General features: G+C 38.9%; 1 protein-coding gene across 14 annotated transcripts in view; it reads left to right on the forward strand.

The window, feature by feature from the left end:
- PPP1R9A (protein phosphatase 1 regulatory subunit 9A) overlaps positions 1–18,032 on the forward strand; it is a 301,623-nt gene that overhangs the window by 141,629 nt on the left and 141,962 nt on the right. For all 14 annotated transcript variants that reach the window (XM_047694777.1, XM_047694776.1, XM_047694779.1 and 11 more), the window contains one exon: positions 14,080–14,212. In XM_047694777.1, coding sequence (XP_047550733.1) covers positions 14,080–14,212 — 133 coding nt within the window. The remainder of the gene's footprint in view (positions 1–14,079; positions 14,213–18,032) is intronic.

Consider the following 18,032-nt stretch of genomic DNA (forward strand, 5'->3'; position numbering starts at 1 on the left):
AGTAGGCAGAGAGGCAGGCAGAGAGAGAGGAGGAAGCAGGCTCCCTGCTGAGCAGAGAGCCCGATGTGGGGCTCGATCCCAGGACCCTGAGATCATGACCTGAGCCGAAGGCAGTGGCTTAACCCACTGAGCCACCCAGGCGCCCCTCATTTGCATTTTTAAAAAAGATTTTGTGTATATTTGACAGAGAGCCCGTACAAGCAGAAGGAGAGGCAGGCAGAGGGAGGAGGCAGAAGCAGGCTCCCCACTGAGCAGGGGCGCTGGGATCATGACCTGAGCAGAAGGCAGAGGCTTATCTGAGGTGCTGGGCACCCCCAACGTTTGCATTTCTTTAGTTGCTATTAAGTTTGAATCCTCCTCCCTACCCCCATTTCTCGGTTCTCTGCTGTTGTGGTGTTTATTCTATATAGGGGTGCTTCTTTTATGCTTTGTTTTTTTAATTTTTATTTTATATATTGATTTATTGATTTATTTTAGGGAGAGAGAGCAAGTTGGGGGAAGGGCATAGGGAAAGGGAGTGAGAGAAGCCGACTCCCCACTGAGCACCTGGCTGGATCTCAGGACCAGGAGATCATGATCTGAGCCAAAATCTAGAATCTGATGCTCAACCCACTGAGCCACTCAGTTGCCCCTCTGCTTTGCTGTTCTTAATAATGCTTCCTCTACTTAAAGTGCTGCGGCAGGAGGGAAAGAGCATGAAGTTTTAATTCATCCAAACCTGGGCTTGGATTTCAGTTGTCACTTACATATTTTCCATGTGTCTTTGGACAGGCTGTCATTTATGAGCCTGAAGTTCACTGAGCTGCAAAATAGAAACATTATTGGATCTAAATGAGACACTTATCTCAGGAGAGTCACTTAATGGTAGCTACGGTTATCCTCTTTTTTCTCATCTCCTTATCACCTACCTGTCATTTTCTCTTGAGGTATTTTTGAACCCAACTGAAGGAAAGGTCCACGAAAGTCTGCTGTTTGTCTATAAACAGGGTGGGCAGGTTTTCCTCATGGTTCACCTAATGGTCACTGTTGGAATCTTCTTTTTTATTCTTATGATAGCTTACTGATATCGCAAGCTTATTGATAGACATTTCTGTTATATATATGGTGAGAGAGCCCACAATGGAACAGTGGTTTTTTGTTTGTTTGTTTCTTCCAAAGTGAAAGGGTGAGGCACGAGTCTCTAATTCGGGTCATTGTCTCCTACAGCTGAGAAGCTGTATCCCACTCCTGAGTGCTTTGGCTACATCTGGTTGATTCAAAAGAGGCAAACAGCGGTTTGAGTATGTCAGATTTAGGATGTGTGACCTACACATTTCCCTTCCCAGTGCCAGTGCGGCAGGTGGAGATGACATGGGACAGATTTCGGCAGCCTTGAGCTCTTACACACTAGATCGTTTGTGTTTTCTCGGCTTGGGAGATGACAGGCACCAGCAGTGTGGTTTCTCAGAGATAGCCCATCATGACCAGAGGCAGAACTGTGAAAGGGACTGCTGGATTTTATTCAGCAAATCTGTCACAGTTGTGGGACATTAGGGCCTTCACTGACCCCTTATCATTTAGGGACAGATGCTGCACTCAAGGCTACAGGGGGAGCAAACAACTTTTATATATTTACATATGTAAATCCACAGGCTTTAACCACCTGCCAGCTCCTCATTTCTACCAGAGAACTTAATATTAGCTATTATTATTTCTCTCAAATGAGGCATTTTCCCAGCCAATAAAGCTAATTGCCCTTGACTACCCTATTCCTACCAGTAGACTTTTTATATTAGCATTTTGAAATACATTAAAAAAGTATCTGTTCTACCAAATGATGTCTTTCATCAGTCTCACTAAACTGATCAAAAGGGGAGCATTATAAACCTTTGTGCCAGGCGCTAACTGACCTTTAGAAAAGGAGGATAGTAGTCTTTTCCTGTACTACCTACAAGAAGATATACAATTAATTTCATTCTTCTATAATACTTGATCCCTAACACAAGTAGTCATGAAGACCATGTCATTACATCATGTCTTTTAGATTGTAGCCCTTCAAAGGATCATGCTAGCTGGGTATCATAGCAGGTTTATTTAGCTAATGGATGACCATTAAAGGGCATCCCAAACTACACATATGTGAAGACTGACTTAGTTTGCAGTTGTAATATGGTAAAGCTTTTTATGACTGGGAGATATTTATGATTGGGACTCCCTCTGCCTTTTGAAGGTCACTTTGCTTTTGCTCTAAAGTGGTTCTGATTTAAGATCCCATCCACATATAGATCACCGACATTGTAAAATACGTTGTACTGTTAACCGTAGATGATACCGATTCTGATAAAGGCTTCACATTGTACCCATGCCTCAAAACTTCATGTGTTAGGTAGATATACATCATGTTAAATAGGCACCATTTTTATTTTGTTAATTTTATTGCAGCCAAGCTGGAAATTTAAAAAAACAAACCAACCAGAAACAGAAGCAATGGGCTATAGAAAGATGAATAAGACTATAATACACCCCTAAGGAGTTTATTTGAATAGAAAATATGGTCACAGATAAATACAATAAATGACAGAATGGGATAAATTCTAGAGGAGACACCCAAAAAAAGATGAAAGAAAGCTTTACAAACTTACAGGGAAATAGGAACTTAATAATTTTTGCATGCAGGGATGAGTACAAGGAAGTTGTGTGGGTAAAGCCTGAGCCTTGTAGCTGCATTCTGGTCCTGGAGAACTTTGATGTCCTTCTAAAATATTTGAATTTTCTTCTCAAGGGAATCCAGAACTTGGGAGGCAGAAGAAATGTAAAATCACTCATAAATTCACTATCTTGGGTCACCTGGGTGGTTCAGTCATTAAGTGTCTGCCTTCGGCTCAGGTCATGATCCTGGGGTCCTGGGATGGAGCCCCACATCGGGCTCTCTGCTCAGCGGGGAGCCTGCTTCTCCCTCTCCCACTCTCCCCACTTGTGTTCTCCCTCTCGCTGTGTCTCTCTCTGTCAAATAAATAAGTAAAAATCTTAAAAAAAATAATAAATGCACTGTCTCTTTCTGTTTCCTATCCCAATCTCATCTCCCAGTCTGGTCCCCAGACAGAGTGATGTGATTAGAATCACACTTGAAGGACTGTATTTAGATGTGGTTTATCGTGAGTTGTGGGAGAGCAGAATGCAATAAATACATTACAGTGTAATTACATTATTAGTGACCTGAGCAGTCAGGGAATAGGAAGGAATGAAAATAAGGATCCTTTAAAAGATAGACTCTCAAAAAAAAAAAAAAAAAAAAAGATAGACTCTCTAGGAGATTTTGACCAATTTCAAGTGTGTATAGGGTCAGGGGAGAGGGAGAAGAAGATACGTTCATGACCGACTGCCTTTTCAAGTCCACCTGACCGAAAGGGTCCAGTTGCCATCAAGTGGGAGAGAGCTTGCAGGAGGCAGAGAATGGGGAGCAGTACAGTTTTGCTTTGGGGCACTTTGAATGTGAGGTGCTATAAAGGCTTCGAACTGGTCAGCATCGAAATGGGGGCCATAGCCTAGTCAGGCTGACACATCAAAGACCATCACAGTTGGTGTGAGTAGTCCGGTCTTCAGTGCATCTTCTCTAAGGAGTGAAAACCAGTTTGCGTACATCATCACCAGGATGCTTTAGATCCCATTCCTTTCCTTTGTTGCATTTCAGTGAACTTTTTTTGAGATTCCTCACCTACTTGTTTGGCAGACAGTTCAGCCTCATCGATGTCTTTGAAATTTCTTCCGTCACCTAGGTAAACACACAGTTTCTGAGAGTTTTATAAAGACCCTTATGTAAGGAACCAGACTTTTAGTTTAAGTTGGAGACATTTAATCCATACTGTTGTTTCTACTTGTTTCCTGGAACAAATGGCAAAATTCCTTGAAAGGCTCTTCTACTGTCTCCCGGCAAAACTTTGGACCTGGGGTGGGTGGTCTTCCTAAGGTTCCCAAGACTGTAGAGCTTAGTGTTTAGTTCTCATGATACCCCTTGGCCCTTCCTTCAGAGGTACAGTCACCCTTGGGGGCTTCACATGGGGGGCGTAAAGGTCAATACCTCAGGAAAGTCTCCCTTCCCTTCCCAGTCTCAAGGGAAGCTCTCAAACCCCTTTTGGTGTAGCCAGCCTCCTCCTTTGTCCCCTTTAACCTCACCACCCATGCATATGTTGTTAGCACTCCATTCCATCAGCTTTCCTATTTAGACAATTCAGAATAATCTCCTTCCATGGGACTTCGGAAACACAGTGTTGGCACTGGTAGGGGAAGAGGAAGGGAATACCAACTGCTCAAACAAATGCTAGAACAGATCCGGACTTACTAACTCATCCTGTTGCATCTGTATGAGAGTATTAACTTCTGTGAATGAAAGGTTAGCTATTTATCTTAGGAGATTACCCTCTATCCCCCCCGAAAAGGTGCCAATTGGTGCTAATTAGTTCAGTTTTTTCTGTGATAAAGACACCTGCCCAGTGGGAACTGGACCAAGGCCACCAATTTATGTCATGCTGGCTACCAGTTCTCAGTTTATAAAGCATATGTCTCCAATTTAAACCAAATTCTGGCTGAGCTGAAAGAGAACATTGCTAATTTCTCATGGATATGTTTAATTGTTTATAATAATTTGGAAAATACTGTGAAAAACATGAACATCAGTGGAATCACCCAGTTTCCTGTTAAGCTGTCTACTGGAAAAACACACTAATTTGGGCTTCGTTGTCTTAGAATTTGTCCAAATTTAGGATGAGCTCGGTTTATATTTATGACAGAATTTCTTTCTGTCATTTTACTTTAATGGCATTAACTGTTTTTGCAAGGAGATATTAAAGCTTTTGAAACTTTTCAAGTACTTAACCAACACATCTTTGCAGATAAATGATACTAATTATAGTTCAATTCTCTTTTCTCAAAATGGAGAGATATGGGACCTTCTAATCTTTTTATTTCACTAAGAATCTGTGTATACATAGCCTTAATAAGACTCTACTTATTTTGAAATATTTTATTTAAAGTCTTCATAGATACAGCTTATTGTTCCACAGAGTCAGTCAGAGCTATTCTAAATTTAAAGAGTTAGCTCCTCCAAATTTGGTTGTTGATTGTCTCTAAACATGAAGTAGTTAGTGCCATTGGTGACACAAACATATCTGTTTGATTTTATCACAGTTTTGGGGCACATTTTGTGACTATGTCTAGGGATATGAAAATTTACCACACTGTAAGAGTTGTTAAAAAACCTTTATCAAGGGGCGCCTGGGTGGCTCAGTGGGTTAAGGCCTCTGCCTTCAGCTCGGGTCATGATCCCAGGGTCCTGGGATCGAGCCCCACATCGGGCTCTCTGCTCGGCGGGGAGCCCGCTTCCTCCTCTCTCTCTGCCTGCCTCGCTGCCTACCTGTGATCTCTATCTGTCAAATAAAAAAAACAAAAAACAAAAAACCTTTATCAAGATATGATCATCAGATATCAAAAGACTAGTTTTTGGAGCCAGAGAATTTTCTATTTTTTTTTAATTTACATTAAAATTTTTTTATTAACATATAATGTATTATTAGCCCCAGGGGTTCAGGTCTGTGAATCGCCAGGTTTACACACTTCACAGCACTCACCGTAGCACATACCCTCCCCAAAGTCCATAACCCCACCACCCTCTCCCTTCCCCCCTCTGCCTGGCATCCCTCAGCTTGTTTTGTGAGATTAGGAGTCTCTTATGGTTTGTCTCCCTCCTGATCCCATCTTGTTTCATTTATTCTTTTCCTATCCCCCAAACCCCCACTTTGCCCTCCCAACTTCCTCATATCAGGGAGATCATATGATAATTGTCTTTCTCTGATTGACTTATTTTGCTCAGCGTAATACCCTCTAGTTCTATCCACATTGTCGCAAATGGCAAGATTTCATTTCTTTTGATGGCTGCATAGTATTCCATTGTGTGTGTATATATATACCACTTTATCCATTCATCTGTTGTTGGACATCTAGGTTCTATCCATAGTCTGGCTATTGTGGACACTGCTGCTATGAACATTCGGGTGCACGTGCCCCTTCGGATCACTACGTTTGTATCTTTAGGGTAAATACCCAGTAGTGTGATTGCTGGGTCGTAGGGTAGCTCTATTTTCAACTTTTTGGGGAACCTCCATGCCGTTTTCCAGAGTGGCTGCACCAACTTGCATTCCCACCAGCAGTGTAGGAGGGTTCCCCTTTCTCCACATCCTCGCCAACATCTGTTGTTTCCTGACTTGTTAATTTTAGCCATTCTGACTGGTGTGAGGTATTGTCTCATTGTGGTTTTTATTTGTATTTCCCTGATGCAAAAGTGATATGGAGCTCTTTTTCATGTGTCTGTTGACCATCTGGATGTTTCCTTCGCAGAAATGTCTGTTCATGTCCTCTCCCCATTTCTTGATTGGATTATTTGTTCTTTGGGTGTTGAGTTTGATAAATTCTTTACAGATTTTGGATACTAGCCCTTTATCTGATATGTTATTTGCAAATATCTTCTGCCATTCTGTCAGTTGTCTTTTGGTTTTGTTGACTGTTTTCTTTGCTGTGCAAAAGCTTTTGATCTTGATGAAGTCCCAATAGTTCATTTTTGCCCTTGCTTCCCTTGCCTTTGGTGATGTTTCTAGGAAGAAGTTGCTGTGGCTGAGGTCGAAGAGGTTCCTGCCTGTGTTCTCCTCAAGGATTTTGATGGATTCCTTTCTCACATTGAGGTCTTTCATCCACTTGGAGTCTATTTTCGTGTGTGGTGTAAGGAAGTTGTCCAGTTTCATTCTTCTGCATGTGGCTGTCTAATTTTCCCAACACCATTTGTTGAAGAGACTGTCTTTTTTCCATTGGACATTCTTTCCTGCTTTGTCAAAGATTAGTTGACCACAGAGTTGAGGGTCTATTTCTGGGCTCTCTGTTTTGTTCCACTGATCTATGTGTCTGTATTTGTGTCAGTACCATACTGTTTTGATGATGACAGCTTTGTAATAGACCTTGAAGCCTGGAATTGTGATGCCACCAGCTTTGGAGAATTTTCTATTTTAAGGGCTTTTTGATGGTTAATTTTATGGGTCCACTTGGCTGGATCACAGTGCTCAGATATTTGGTCAAACATTATTTTAGATGTTTCCATGAGGGTGTTTTTGAATGAGAGTAACGTTTCAGTTGTATGTTGAGTAAAGCAAATTGCCCAACATAACGTGAATGAGCTTCATCTAGCCAGTCAAGGCCTGAATAGTAGTAAGACTGACTTCCCCTGAAGAAGAGGTACTTTTCCTAGCAGGCTGCCTTCAACTTGAACTGCAGCATCAGCTTTTCCCTGGGTCTCCGGCCTACTGGCTTACCCTGAAGATTTTGGACTTGTGAGTCTCTCTGATTGAGTGAGCCAATTTCTTAAAATAAATGCGGTTAAATATAAATACAAATATTATATATATTTGTTATATATTATATAAATATGATGTATATTATATACACACATGTAGACACAGTGACACACACATGTCGTCTTGGTTCTATTTGTCTGGAGAACCTGGGTTCTTTGTGTTGCCTTTTGAACTAGCCTGCTCTTTACTGCCCACTGTGTAGAGTGTGCTTGTTTTTTCACTTCCTGTTCTTTAGTTTCCCCGAAAACACTAGGCTTACATTCAGCGAAACTAAAGACTTTGTCTTCATTAACTATCCTTGGGTATGCCATGCACATGGTTCTCAGAGCTTTGGGTTTCTCAAATAAAAATATAAAAAGTCTGTGCTCTCTTTACTCTTTCCTGCCTTATTTACTTGGTATAAGGGTTAATGATAATTTGTGTTAAGTTTTATCCTGTCTGTAATTTACCTGCCATTACTTCACCATTTATGCATTGCAATATTTATGGGTAGAACTTTGTTTGAGGAACCTTTAGTTAGCATTCCAGGTATGTTGGTCAGGAATCTTCATTCTAGGATTAGTTAGTATTTGAAACACCCTAACTAGAAGTCAACACTTCAGAATTGGGTGCTTTCAATCTGCACAAAAGGCTTATTAATATTATTTATTAATGTTAAGGATGTTACAAATTATGGGTGAAATGAATGGTGTTGCACATATATGGACTGGCCTTAGAAATAGTTCATGTTAATGGACTTTGAATTAGGCAAGGCCAGCAACCTAACAGCTTTCAGAATAACACCTACTCTTAGCCCTCATTCAGCTCTGTTCCCCAATATGGAGGATTCTGCCGAGTGGACCTGATAGAAGGCTAGACACATCTGCTGTAGAGTGTTGTCATAATTGCTTACAAACCTTCCTGCAGCTTCCTTGTCAGAGATACCCTAGAACAGAAATCTGGGCCTTTGCTGAGTTTACAACATAGAACTGTGGGTCTATTTTTCCACCTTCCCTCTCTTCTGTGTATCTGTCTGCGGCAGAAAAACCTCACCTATGGGGGATCTTTGCAAGACTCAGGGTGTTTGACCCCAAGCTGAAGTTGTCCATTGCTCGAAGGCCATCAGGGTGCTCCTTTCTGGGGATGCTTCATTGCCACGTTTCTCTCCAACACTTTCAACGTACGGATTGTCTTCTCCCTGCTTTGTTTTGGTTTCGGTTTAGAGTCACTTCAGCAGAGGCACTGAAATCACGGGAAGGTGGATTGGAGTCCTGGTGAGGAAGCTCATGGTAAGTGGGGCCCGTTTGTGAAACACGCGAGTGTTTGGCCAGTGCCCGGGCGTGCGCTGTGCCAAGCCATCCTCTGAAACGTGGCGTTCTAGAATCTGGTTTCCGTCTTTGATGTGTCAGGAAGATGAAGCGGAACCAGACAGCAGGTGGAACCAAGACCCTGTGGAACATTGTGGGAGATTCCTTCCAGTCAGTATTTATATAAAATTCTGAATTTATTTGGACCTGCGTTGATAAAAGAAAATGTGTTACAAGGAAGTAAAGGAAATACTTTTTTTTCCCCTTATTGTTCAAAAAGCATTGCTGTTGTTTTGAAAAAGTGCTGTGGCTCAGACCACCAGAAGCATGCAAAAGAATGACCTTAGTTAAAATCTTAGAGTAAGCTAATTTTAACTCTATTGGTTTTGGATCGCCGTGGGTTACTGGGTCAGAAATGTCACTGCTAACTGTATTTGTAAACTTGTTCCCCTTAAAAGCCTACCTCTGCTGCAAAGTAAGGGAGAAGGTCTTGTTTTGTTTCCTTTGATGAAGGAACAGAATATCATTTGTTGGCTCTAAAAAAAGAAGTCAAGTTTAAACATCGGTTTGTTTGCTTAGTGAAATAACACAGGAACAATGTGAAGGTGACCGAACTAGATAGATAGATTGATTGATTGATTTTGATGGTGTTGAACATTAGGGCCCAGGATACTGTTAGCCTTTAGAGGTTTTTGCATTCCAGTAATACCACAATTGGGTTCTGATTATTATTTGATTAGCTGCCCATATCTCTGCAAAGCATTTATGGTAATATAAATAAAATTGGTGGAACTATTTTAAGAATATTAAAAGAACCAGGGTCACATTGATGAAAGGGAAAGTATTTACCTCTGTTAACATCTCTTTTATCTCTGAGGTTTTTTCCTGGTCAAGGTAAAACAAAGCGAGGCCGGTGATATGCCAATGTGGGCTGATGGTGCATTGCCCTGGACACAGGCAGGGATTTTGGCAGGTTAGTCTATATTTTAGTGTCAAGATAGTTATGTAGATTTTGGTTTCAGGGACAGTAAGCATCATAGTGGATGACATATTCAGTACTTATTTATGAACAGGAGTATGAGAGGAGTGTAGGTAATCTGGGGAAGTAGTCGTGTTATCTCAAGTATAACCCTGGGAAAGCCTTCTCTCCCCCACATTGAACCATCATGATTACACGGATGATCTCATTTCATTTTCTCAATAACTTTGTGGGATCAGTGTAATTATGATAACAGCCGTTTTGTGAATAAGGACACTGAGGCGAGAGCTACAGAGCTAGAGAATTTAGGACGTCTTTAAATTAGATTAAAATTGGGCTCATACCAGTTGGGAATATATATATGTAGATAAAGATGTGTGTATGGATACTGATGTATAGACATATATGCAGTGTGCTCTTTGGTTTCCATAATATAACCATTTCAGAGACTTTCATGTCAGCAGGGATAGAACTTTTTAATCATTGCATAAAATTATATATTCATATGTACCATAATTAGTAAGACATTTTCTGTCAGTGGACATTTAGGCAATTTCCAGCTTTGGGCTCTTACAGATAGTGCTCTGATGAACTCTCTTGCATGTACATTTTTGTGCACATTTGCAAATATCTCTATAAATACCCAAGTAGGATTATTAGGTCAAAGGTGTTGACATTTAAAATCTTTTTTTTTTTTTAAGATTATTTATTTATTTGACAGAGAGAAACAGTGAGAGAGGGAACACAGCAGAGCATGATCTGAGCCAAAGGCAGATGCTTAGTGACTGAGCCACCCAGGTGCCCCTGACATTTAAAATCTTGATAGCTATTCTCAAATTATGCTTTTTCCCCTTGGTTTTCCAAGAGCATTCCTTTCCCTGTTTTCTTATGAACACTAGACATTGCAGTCTTTTTTTTCTCTCTCTCAACTATTCTGTGGGTATTTGAATACCTGGTATTTCCTTGTACTTGAAATTTTCTTCATTTTTAATGAAGCTGAGCATCTTTACATCACTTATTGAACATTAATATTTCTTCATTGAATTCTACTTAATTTCCTTTTCCCTGCTTACACATGCATTTGGTTGAAATGGTAACATTCTTTGTATATTATGCATATTCATATTTCTTGATATTTAATAATTTTTCCTCCTCATATTTGATTTTTCTTGTAATTTAATTATGGCATATTTTGTTGTCTAGAAATTTTTAGCATTGAATTTTAATCACATAGCTTATTTATTTCTTTGAAGATTTCTAGGATCTGTGGCTTTGTAGGAACATCCTATCTAGCAGATTAAACGTTGTGCCATATTTTCTTTAGCACTTTTAAAGTTTATAAGTTTTTTTTATTCTTGACCAATTGAAATTTTACTTTTGCTATTGATATGAAATAGGATTTTTTTTCACAAAGATATCCCATTCTTTCCCTACTATTTATTAAATAGATTACCCCAACTAATTTGAATAGAAAAGTAGAGGAGTAGAACAGAATAGAACCCCAAAATAGATCTTCCTGAGGGTCCAAACTATATTGCCTTAAAAAACGAAGTTTTATTTTATGTTTGATATCTTATAGGGTCTGATTCCATTCTACTCTTTTCAAACAGTTTGTTAGTTTTCCATGAAAAATGTGGGTGGGGTTTTAATTTTGACTGCCTTGTATTCATAAATTAAATTGGGGCAAACTAACATTTATAGTAATTTAAGAGCATAGATACCTTTACAATATTAAGAATTTTATCCAGGAAAATAATGTGTCATTATACATATTTAGGGCTTTTTGTATTTTCAGTTAAATTTTATAGACAAGGATATCCTTACACATTTATAATTAGTGATTCCTGGGTATTTTATGTTTCTGATCTTTTCTGTCATACTTTCTAAACTGTTTTAAATTTTCTTAATATTTTTTGGTTACTTTGTAGAACTCTTACTGGTTCTAATAATGTTTATGTTAAATCTTTTGGATTCTTCAAGTAAATGATATAGCTTTCTCTGCACCTAATGAATTCTGGCTCTTCTTTGAAAAAGAAAATTTATTAGATTATTACATGTAATATATATTATATTATTTATAGGTTTTTCCTATGTACCCACATAATTTACCAGACTATGAGCAACCTGAAGATGAAAAGTATCTTACATTATTTCTTTTCTACAGAATGAAATAGTGATATAGTCCTCTGATTGCTAGCTACCTCAAAAATTGCTTAAAACACCATTTTCCAATATGGAATCATACAGTTAATTGCTTTATTTAGTTTCAGGATAACCCCAAATGAACTTTATAAACCAGACCAGTTGAGGAAGAACACTCTGACAGCAGAGTATTTTGGGATCCTGAAAGAAGTCAGGGAGGTGTTAATTTATTGGAAACAGTTCTCCCATACTTATATTTTACATACACACACATACACACACACACACACAAATACACACACATATTGATTGCCTTACTCTGTGGTAGCAAAATTGAGCCCTGTTCCAGGGTGGATATCGATTGAATCTTTGTTCTATAGTCAATATATATTCTTGGACTTTCAGCAGATGTAGACAAGCAGCAGACATCAGTGGAGTAATTTCCAGTCATATCTGCCTGTAGTTTGCAGGACATGTAAGTTCCAGATCCAGCTAAAATTTTTTTGTGTGTCTTTAAAGGTTGCTCTCCTAGGCATGTTGCTTTGTAGTCCACTCAGCTGTCCGTGTTTTCTAAAAGAAGGGGATATAGGTATGGATTTTTTTTTTTTTTCTTTTGGACCTAGGACCCTATATTTGAGATGTGCATTCTAGGTCTTCTACACTCAGGTATAGGAATTCTTGTTTATTCTTTAAGACTCATCTCAAATATTTTGCCCTTCATGAAATTCTCTTTCTCCAGCAAGTGAGAAAGATTACTTGGCATATTCATCTGTTACATCAGGTATCACGTTATATACTGTGTCGTTTACATTGATTTCTGTATCCCTGCTAAGCTGTGAGCTACTTGAGACCATACCTTCTCCAATGTCCACAACTTCCAGTGTCTGACGTGGAGAAAGGTACAAACCCTATTAGAAATATGTGTTTGGATGCAGTGATGTTTATTATGGTGGGGAAGTGTGGTAGAGACCAAATGAGTGGCTTGAAGCCATGAAAACATGTTGAAAGTCAGGAAGAAAAACAGTATTCATCCTGGTACAAATATTATAAATGACATGATTTTGATAAATTTATACCACACTACATCTGTGTCTATATATACAGCATATATTCCTGATTTATAGGTTACCATATATAGCGTACGAGAGTTGCCAGTTTTCCAATAACACGAATGTAGAACACACCTGGACCAGCAGGACCAGCTTTATCGGTGATAGATTTGGTTTCTTTCATCTCTGACCTTCTCTTCTGCTTTCTTTTTTAATTTATAGCTTCTTATGTATATTAAAGCTTCACCTAGATTTTAAGATTTTGAAGACATTACAAAGTTTTTTCAGGAATAGTTTAGATACTTAATATTTATTGAATTTAATTTAAAAATGTCAGTTTTTATTATTACATGTTCACTGGACTTGGTGAATTACACATTTCTTTCTTTTAGATATTCCTCAGTGACTTGAATAAGGGATGGTATACCTATTTCTAGTTACTTTTCAAATAGAACAAACTCAGAAGAAATAAGGACAATCAAGTTTTGGTTTTAATAAAATTTGGTTTTAATAAGTGTTTTTGAAAATGGAGGAAACGATTGACATAATATTTAGGAGAGCTGATGCCATCCTGGTTCTCTGCAGCTCTTAAGCAGTATTTTGATAGTCATTTTGTAGAAAGGCTCACTGAGAATCTAGCATGGATCTACATGCAAGTAAAATAAGAGAGGACAAATGAGAGCATCGCGTGCTCTGTGCAGTATATATGTGCTACCAAAGCGAGCTGCTCAGTACAGTATAGAAGTCAGTTTCAGCGATTCTGTGACTCAAATAGAATTATTGTACTGACATACCACAACGCTGGGGCACGTGTAGGTCATAGCATGAAAGGGACTCAGTGTGGATGTTTGCTTAGGTAGTAGCTTCAAGGTCCTTCTCCATGGTTCCATCAGGAACCAGTAGAGCATTGCAGCTAATATGGTATACTCTGATTCCATAAAAAGCAGTGAATATTGCTATTCAAATAATACATCCTGTGGCTGCTCTTATCTCTCAATTCATTAAAAGTGATAGGATGGCATACATTTCAAAATGTAAGTTATTTTTATTCTGATTGAGTTTTCCTTTTCTTAACATCTCCATTGCTTTTAGAGAGAAAACAATTGTTTCAATTTCTTTGAAACAAAGAAATTCATGGTACAAAATTTTTAATTTATATAGGTTTAGATACTTAGCAGGTTTTTTTTTTTTTTTAAATCAAGAAAGCCATCTTTCTGTATTGTCATCTTCTTGTTGATCTCCTCCTACAGGTTTTCAGCACATACTCCAATGAAGACTATGACAGGAGGAACGATGAAGTGGACCCTGTGGCTGCTTCTGCTGAGTATGAGCTTGAAAAACGTGTAGAAAAGCTGGAACTTTTCCCAGTGGAACTAGAGAAAGGTATGTGAGCTCCACATCATTTGTAATCTCACTATATGGCTATTTTAGCAACACAGAAATGACTTTATTTTTCTCACATGTAGCCTTTTTCCCCCCAAAGGGTTGGATAAAGTGTTAATTCTCACGGAGGATTTAATTTGTTTATTAAATTTCAAAAGTAGTTGATATGTCCTCTGCATAGATGGTAGACTCGAAGACTTTCTTCCCTTCTGCTTCCAATGGAAAGCCATCAGCTTTAGTTGGCTGGGATGGTGCTGGGAGTAGGGAGGTGTGGGCGGGGCCTGATGTTTGGTTGGGATCTCCGCAAAGGTCCAAGGCTGGTGAGAGCTCAGAAGGAGCAGGTGGAAGGGAGGGGGGCAGGTGGTTGTGTTTGTGTTTGTTTTTTTCATTCTTGGTGGAGAGGGAGTGGTCATGGTTGGTCTCTGAATGTAGTAGGTGGGGGAGTGCAGGGCTTTTGATTATGGATTTTGGAATGGAGAATCCTCTGTGAGGGGAGAGGGCTAAGAGGGCAGGGAGAATGGGAGCAGAGGGGCTGCCTTTTTATTTCTGCTCTGGGAATCTTAGCCTGCTTGTAGTGGGAAGTGAGGACCCAGGGGCCCAGAGATTGCCATGTTTATCGTCCTGTAAGATGGGCACCAGGAAATGGACTGGGACTCAGTGAACAGGGAGATAATCATATCTCAGAGAGCTTACAAAAAAGCAGAACAAACAGATGAAAACTTGAATGACAAAAAGAAGCAAATGAAAAACCAAGTGAGGATATCAAGTATGGCTTTAGAAAGACATTCTTAAGCCAGTCAACAAACAACAAAAACATTGATTTTAAAATGTAAAATTTCAGTAGAGGAATTGAAGAGGAAAAGATGGTATTATTGAGATTCAAACTGGTGGCCTCGAAGGTCAGGCCTAAGAAATGAGCTAAACTAATTCTTTTTTTTTTTTTTTTTAAGATTTTATTTATTTATTTGACAGAGAGAGATCACAAGTAGACAGAGAGGCAGGCAGAGAGAGGGAGGGAAGCAGGCTCCCTGCTGAGCAGAGAGCCCGATGTGGGACTTGATCCCAGGACCCTGAGATCATGCCCTGAGCCGAAGGCAGCAGCTTAAACCACTGAGCCATCCAGGCGCCCCGAGCCAAACTAATTCTTAAACAACAGAGCAAACATCCATGAAAAGTCATGACAGAGACCCAACATATAAACTATAGGTGACAGAAGGCGAAAAGTCAGCAGAGGATGAGAGACATATTAGACAAAACATGGACATTAGACAAAACAATTTTTCCTGAGCTCAGAAAAGACTTGAGTCTCCTATTTGGAAGGGGTTAGCCAACTGATTGAGAGAGGACTTGAAAAACACCTGTACTTAGGCATGGCCTGGGAGAAGTCCTCATCATCAACATATAAAGTAGGAATTTTACAAAATACCGCACTCAAATCAGCGCAAACAAAGAAGCAAAGGTACTTGCCAAAGCCACATTATTAGACTAGCATCAGATTTCTCACTTGTAACACTGGACGTGGGAGGCAGACATACCGTTTCACGCATCAAAGAATCCCGTATCTGTCCCAGAGAGCTCTTCTCCTGGTGAAAGAAGGAAAGTTGCTGTATCTAAGGATCTAAAGGACACATCACCTGCCTACTTCCCGATTAGCAAGGGGGAAAAGAAACAACAACTTGTTCTAAACAGCAAAGGTGAGGGGAAAAGAGTTGAAAACAAATTATTGGGCATAAAATTACTTGGGTTACAAAAATGTAAAGAATACCAGTCATTACACCAGACATGACTGGCTAATTGTTCCCATTAAGAGACACTTTTCATTTGGGGTTAAAAAGATGTAAGAATGATACTTACATTTTTCATTCGTTTAAAATGTAAAAACCATTCCTAGCTTATGGTCCATACGAAAACAGCTGTGGGATTTGGCTGTGGGCCACTGTATTGCTTATAATAGCAAAAATGAGTATAATCCAAATATTCATTAATGACAGAAAAGGGTAAAATGAAGGAGGCTCAGTTTCATGCAGTAGTGTGTATGATTCTTACAAACATGAAATTGGGGGGGGGGTGATAAAGAGCAAATCACAGAAGAAGCCATTCAGTATAATTCCATTTATTTAAATTTCAAAGCCAGTGAAAATTAAATGGCGTAACGTTTAGAGATACACAAATAAATGGTTTTAATAAGTAGTTTTAAAAATGGGGGGAATGATTGATACAATATTTAGGACAGTGGTTACCAAGGGAAGAGTTATGATACCAGGGAGGGGTACAGAATGGGCTTTTCAGGTGTTGGTAGTATTCTGTAACTTGGTCAGTTTTATTTTTCTTCTTTAAACACAATGTTTTGTTTGTAAATGTTTTCATAGACTCTTTTGTGTTTTTCACAAAATCAAAGTTGAAGCTAGGAAAATTAAGCTAGAAAAGAACTAAATTATTTTCAGTCTTTCGAGAAGCCTCCATCCTGTTTCCCCAAAATGGCTGTACCAGTTTGTGTTCCCAGCAACAGTGCACAAGGGTTCCCCTTATTCTGCATCCTTGCCAACACTTGTTACCTCTTGTTTTTTGGATGATAGCCATTCTAACTTCCTAACTCTAATAAGGTGATTTCTCACTGTAGTTGTGATTTGCATTTCCCTGATGATTAGTGATGTTGAATACCTTTTCATGTAACTGGTGGCATTGTGTGTCTTCTATGGAAAAATGTCTATTCGCTTCCTCTGCCTATTTTTTTTTTAAAGATTTTTATTTATTCATTTTACAGACAGAGATCACAAGTAGGCAGAGAGGCAGGCAGAGAGAGAGAGGAGGAAGCAGGCTCCCTGCTGAGCAGAGATCCCAGGACCCTGGGACCATGACCCGAGCCGAAGTCCTCTGCCTATTTTTAATAGGTGTTTGGTTTTTGCTGTTGAGTTGCATGAGTTCTTTATATATTTTGGATATTAACCCCTTACCAAGTATTTTCTCTCATTCTGGACGCTGTCTTTTCATTCTGCTAATGGTTTCCTTTGCTGTGCGGAAGTTTTTTTAGTTTGATGTAGTCCCACTTGTTTATTTTTGATTTTGGTGTCAAATCCAAAAAGTCATTGCCAAGACTGATGTCAAGGGACTTACCTGCTATTTTCTTCTAGGAAGAATGTCAGCTTTCAATCCTTTTGAGTTGGTTTTTATTTATGGTATAAGATAGGGGTCCAGTTTCATTATTTTATATGTGTCCATTTTTCCCAGCACCATTTATTTGAAGTGGCCATCCTTTCCCTGTGGCATATTCTTGGCTTCTTTGTCATAAATTAATTGACCCAATATGCATAGGTTTATTTTAGAGCTCTCTTTTGTGTTCCACTGATCTTTGTGTCTGTTTTTATGGCAGTACTGTACTGTTTTGATTGCTGTTGCTTTGTAACATGGTCTAAAACCAGGAAGTGTTATGCTTCTAGCTTTGTTCTTTATTGAGTTTGCTTTAGCCATTTGGAATTTTTTTTTGTAGTGCCATAATTTTAGAATCGTTTGTTCTATTTCTGTGAAAAAAGTCATTGAAATTTTGATAGAGATTGAATTGAATTTGTAGTTTTCTTTGGGTAGTATGGATATTTTATTAATATTAATTCTTTGAATCCTTGAGTATGGACAATCTTTCCACTTATTTGTGTCTTATTTAGTTTCATTCATCAGTGTCTTACAGCTTTCAGAATTTCTGATCTTTCACCTCCCTGGTTAAGTTAATTCCTAGGTATTTTATTCTTATTGATGCAATTGTGAATGGAATTCTTTTCTCCTCTTTTTTAAGGGATTTATTTATTTATTTTTAAAGAGAAAGAGG

Source organism: Lutra lutra, chromosome 11 (genome assembly GCF_902655055.1).
Source record: "Lutra lutra chromosome 11, mLutLut1.2, whole genome shotgun sequence".
Lineage (NCBI taxonomy): Eukaryota > Metazoa > Chordata > Mammalia > Carnivora > Mustelidae > Lutra > Lutra lutra.